The 5,415-nt window shown below is 32.7% G+C and overlaps 1 protein-coding gene across 1 annotated transcript; it reads right to left on the reverse strand.

Moving 5' to 3' along the window:
• Window positions 1-1,243: 1,243 nt before the first annotated feature.
• LOC115209558 (carbohydrate sulfotransferase 9-like) lies at window positions 1,244-3,849 on the reverse strand. The gene is made up of 2 exons (XM_029777992.1): window positions 3,768-3,849; window positions 1,244-2,349 (listed from the first exon to the last, which is right to left on the reverse strand). Exons 1-2 carry the CDS (start codon window positions 3,847-3,849, stop codon window positions 1,244-1,246), a joined length of 1,188 nt encoding a protein of 395 aa, XP_029633852.1.
• Between the last annotated feature and the right edge of the window lie 1,566 nt (window positions 3,850-5,415).

Here is a 5,415-nt window from a genome sequence, read left to right on the forward strand (position 1 = left end):
GCAAACTTTTTTTCTGTTCTACAAATTTCATACTTGAAGACCTAATAGTTATGTCGTTTTAATATCATGCTACATACTGATCCATTTGGTGATAAACTGTAAATTCAACTTTAGCCAATTATGAAAATTACAACAAAACCGAGGAGAATGAAGTCAAATATATAATTGAACTGTATTATGTTTTTAGATAAATGGTTAGTGGATTGGTAGAATCGTTAACGCGTCAGATAAAAATGCCATGTTATTTCTTCCGGGTTCAAAAGCCACCGAGATCAACTTTGCTGTTCATCCCTTTCATAGTCGGTAAAAGCAAGAGTCAAAATTACTTTAGCCGTTGGTATCGACTATCTCTTCCTTTGAAAGTTGCTGACCTTTGTCTAAATTAGAAACGATTATGTATCAAGATAAAATGGTTTTTAAAATTTCATGTATTGAAATGCGTCTATATATTTCATAGCAATCAGTCTACTTCTGAACTGCATATTGTTTATCATTCTTAGTTGTATTGCTTAAGTCTTGATATTGCAGCTAACGAAATAGGTATGTTCGTATGTTAAAGATGAAATAATTCAAAAATATTTGTGAAAAATGCTCCCTTTGGTAAAGAAAGAGAAGTGTCTAGCTTTTGCTTCGATTCTTGTTTGCAGGAATTTTATAACACAAAGATTCATAAGGAAAATATAACTAACATGCAGTCATATTAAATAATGAATATATTGAATTGATTCGCATTGACCATAGTACATTGGATTGTTGGACACATCACTGAAGACTTCTTTTATGCTTAGTTACCTAGTCTAATGAATTATTATTATGATAATCTAAATTATTTCGATTATTCACTTACTTTTTGCATGTTTGTGTTAAATGCCGCATATTGATATATATATATATATATATATATTATATATATATATATTATATATATATATATATATATATTATATATATATGTAATACCTCGAGTGTGAATCCACAAATTTTATTTCCAACTGCCGAGGTTCCGTATTATATTACGTATCTAAAGTATATCAGCTTTCAAAGCTGATAAGCTGTACTTCAAGATATATCTTTTGGAGGATTTGAATCCAGTAATGAGTGAGCTATTAAACCACTCGTCAATTACGATCTTACTGTCTATAATCCAAAAACATCCCCTACTATTTTGGCACTATAATAAGTACAAACATTGTCACGTGTCAATCAAAAAGTATATTTTTTTTGTTTCAACTAAATAAATTCATTATAGATTATCAATTCTCTCTGGTTCTAGATTGTAATCAAAAAGTTTGAAATCTAAATAGTACATGTTTTGAATTTTTTTGAGAATCTCAAACGTTATGTTTTGATAAGCTTTTACGAAATACATTTTCCGTTGATCTTTCCATTCTTTTCGACTTGTTAACGGATTATTGTTATATATCTTGATATATACAGATATAACAGATTCAGGATCTGAAATTCTCGCATCTGAAAAATCTTCAATATTGAAGACAGCTTCTCTATGAATATAGCCTTGAATTTGGAAAGCCGAAAATAACCTCGAAAATAAAATTATATCCTTGTAGCAAACTTTGGGCGACTTGTTTCTAAAATGCAGAATTGAAGTCGCAGCTAGATCTCGGATGGCATGAATGGTATAGTCTTTGTGGGATAGATTATTGTATTTTAAAATATTATCTCTTTTTATACCGATTTGTTGAATGAAATTGTCTCTATCTTTTGCAAAAGATTCTAGCTTTATAATAAAATTATACTTTATATCACAAGGATTGCATAACACAGTGATCGGATTCCAGTGTCGGTTGGAATTATCATTGCGTTTGGCGGTTACAAATTGGAGAAATTCATGGAATTGGACATCGTTACCACATTTTAGAGAATATGAGCTCGCTCTGTCTCTATAATCTTTTATTATAAGTCGTCCATATCTTTGCCAGTTCTCAGACAGAAATATTTTATCAACATATGCAGAAAAGAGGCGAGTGAAAGGGTTTCGAGTGACAATAAGCTTATTTTTTATGTTATTAAATTTCGAAGTTTGTGAAACATTCACCAGGTGCATGCGATGTACTTTAAAACGAATTTGATCAAAAGCATTTATTCTGCTTGTCGTGTCTCCTAGAGCACTGAAAAATCGCATCCAATATGAGGAAGCTACTTTAGGAACTTTGCAGTAACTCAAATTCAATGGGTGATACATAAACAAGGGTCGTACATATTTTACATCCTCGAAATAATATTTCTTGCATGTTTCTTCCAATAATTTATTTCTTTGTTGAAATTCCGAACCAAATAAATTCTCTGAATTCGACAGAATCATCACATCCCAACGGACAAGAATGTTACCTGAAAAATCAAATAATTTGTATTTTAGTAATTATTAACTAGATTCCATTGCGATTAAATAATTTAAATTCGAGTTCTAATTTAGAAACGAATTCCTCAATTCTAATTACTTATTCTTCTACAGCAGTCACGTAAATTAATAATGATATTTACAGAACAATTACACGAGTCATGTTATAAAAGTACTTGCGAAAAGTCCTGACATTAATGCCTTCGCTTTGAATGATAGAATTGAAATTATTACATATAGTGCAGTAACAACTTACATTCGTTACATAGAATTTTGGACTAGATAATTAGCATAATTACAAAGTGAGTTACAGAAAATATAAACAAATAGGCATGAATGTCGATAATTTAAGTATGTGGAGATGTACAAAATGGTGTAAAGAAAAAATTGTTAATGAATTTTAAATTCAAATCTAGAGAAGAGACAAAAAAACAAGTGGCAAACGTTATCAACTCTCTAAGCGAAGAAGAGAAACTATTTTACGCAAATTCGTATTTTTATGCTCAGGGTTCAATTCAAATGTGTTAGCAAAGAGGCAATCGTAGAAACTGGATTAACTATTCAAGCTTGCTTCGATATGTTGATAAATGTGTTTACAAGTTGAACAAGAGTTAGTGATTTTGGTACTGAATACTTTGCAGAATCACCAAAACAGTGAGCTGGATAAAATTGTTCACATATACCAATTAGGATAATTACATTACAATGTCTACTGTGACACGAAGGCAGTACTGTGAATGGGTTAATATTGTAGGTCTTCAGTGACCGTTTGCTAGTCTCTCTAGCATTAGATTATAATCACAGGAAGGATAACGATACCAATAATTTTAAATATGGAAGAATAAACATGATGCAGTTTTTAGCTTAAAATAAATAGACCCGGCAGAATAGTTTACTACCGTCAAATACAAAGAAAGCTCTATGGCAGACAAGGATTTTATAGAATAAAAGGAAAGCTTAATCTAAGGAAAATCTGTATACGTACCATAATCAATAGTACGTGCGTGTATGTTTCGATATGTTGGGCGAATTTGTGGAATGCTTTTTGAGAGATTTCTCAACAATGATTTATTTACAGAAAACTCATATACACACACACCACACATGGTTGAAAAAAGAAAAGTTGAAAATATATATATATATATATATATATAAAAGTTCAAATAAAGGTTACAAACCTCAATAAGTGATGATAAAATCCAATGAAAATACTGGTTAGTTACCTATTTAAAAAGTGTTGACTATTACAATTAATATTCAACTCTAATGTAACTAGATAAACCGTGGTTTATATATATTTTAAGAAGATAAGAAAATAGAGTGATAATTAATAATTATATATTAATAAAAAAAATTAGACATTATCTCTGACAGCTGTTTCGATTCCAGACCTTTAGAAATTAATTACCAGAATTAAAATAATCTAAAAGTCGAATCTCATCAGAGTTGGCAGCCAGGGTTGAGAGGTATGGGAATAAAAATACAAGCATTAAGGAATGGAGTAGATAAAATCCATAGTACATATGTTTCATAGCGCGCGTAACCTAGGAAGTGGTAAATATCCAAGCGAGGTGTACATTGCTGTTAGGTGACACATGTTAACACACGGAAGATTCATTCAGAATGCGTAGAGAGCACAGTTTCAGAGGAGAATATGATTGTAAAGAGAAATTAGGAGTATAAGCTAAAAAGATTATGAGAATGAAAAACATATTTAAGGGAGTGGGAGAGTTTCAAGTAAAAAAATTTAACCAAGATCATTTCATAGGTGGTTTTCAATAGCGCCATTTTGGCCGAGTCTCAGAGAGACAGGAATGGGGAGTGGTATTAGAATGGGATAGTTTGGAGGGAAGTGAGGGAGTATTTGTGGTCGAGAGGAAGAAAAACCTGTGCTTGAAGTGATGGTATAATAGTAAAACTGAAAGTCAAGAGGAAGAATGGAAGTAAATACTAAAGTCTAAGAAATAAGGAATGCGCGTGTGTACTGTATGAACTAGTGGGTGTGTCTGTAGACGTATGATGTACTTGTAAGTTTACAAATGGGGTGGGGTTTGTGTGGAGGAAGGCAAATAGAAAGAAAGAAAGAAAGAAAGAAAGAAAGAAAGAAAGAAAGAAAGAAAGAAAGAAAGAAAGAAAGAAAGAAAGAAAGAAAGAAAGAAAGAAAGAAAGAAAGAAAGAGGTCTTTTTCTAAGGTGGTTGAAATTTCATTGTATTTTTGGTCAGCTGTCATGTTACCTAGCTGTAGAAAAATTCTATCAAATTGTTTTTGGAAAGTTTCAACTGTGCGTGTGTTCCTATCTTTTTCTTTTCTCTAAACAAGCCTCTAAAACTTCAAACTCACACACATACACACACACACTTACAGACATATGCATACACACATATATACACTGCCGCTCCGTCGCTTACAGCGACGAGGGTTTCAATTGATCCGATCAACAGAACAGCCTGCTCGTGAAATTAACATGCAAGTGGCTGAGCACTCCACAGTACGTGTACCTTTAACGTAGTTCTCAGAGAGGTTCAGCGTGAAAGAATGTGACTAGGCTGGCCCTTTGAATCACAGGTACAACTCATTTTTGCCAACTGAGTGGACTGGAGCAACGTGAAATAAAGTGTCTTGCTCAAGGACACAATGCATCGTCGGGAATCGAACTCACGACCTTACGATCGTGAGCCGCATATCCCTAACCACTAAGCCACGCGCCTTCACACATATATACACAGAATAACTATATCGATTAGTATTTAATGTCTATGACAACTAGAAGTTGTCACTCACGCTGTAAATTCGTCCGTTGGGAAATTCCATGTTCGCTTCATTGGCTTGTAATATTATCTGGGTTGTATATAAGCAGTGATCATAACGGTAGAGAATATGGAGACTTGTACATTCTCAACATTTACTTCCTTTTATTTCCTTTTATTTTACAGTGTCATACAGCATATTTCTATGGTTACGACGACCTACACGTGTTTCCACTGCACAGAATATGAGCTTTTGCATAGGCTACCAGGCATAATTTTCTGTGCAGCTTCGTTCAGACTCTTTCAAC

This window comes from Octopus sinensis, linkage group LG3 (assembly GCF_006345805.1).
Source record: "Octopus sinensis linkage group LG3, ASM634580v1, whole genome shotgun sequence".
NCBI lineage: Eukaryota > Metazoa > Mollusca > Cephalopoda > Octopoda > Octopodidae > Octopus > Octopus sinensis.

Bases quoted from the DNA above. Each gene is read 5' to 3' on its own strand.
- LOC115209558 (XM_029777992.1), bottom strand. From the start codon at position 3,849: ATGCTTGTATTTTTATTCCCATACCTCTCAACCCTGGCTGCCAACTCT. The intron at 2,350-3,767 runs GTAATTAATTTC...TTGATTTTTCAG, and splicing joins TTTAGATTATTTTAATTCTG to GTAACATTCTTGTCCGTTGG.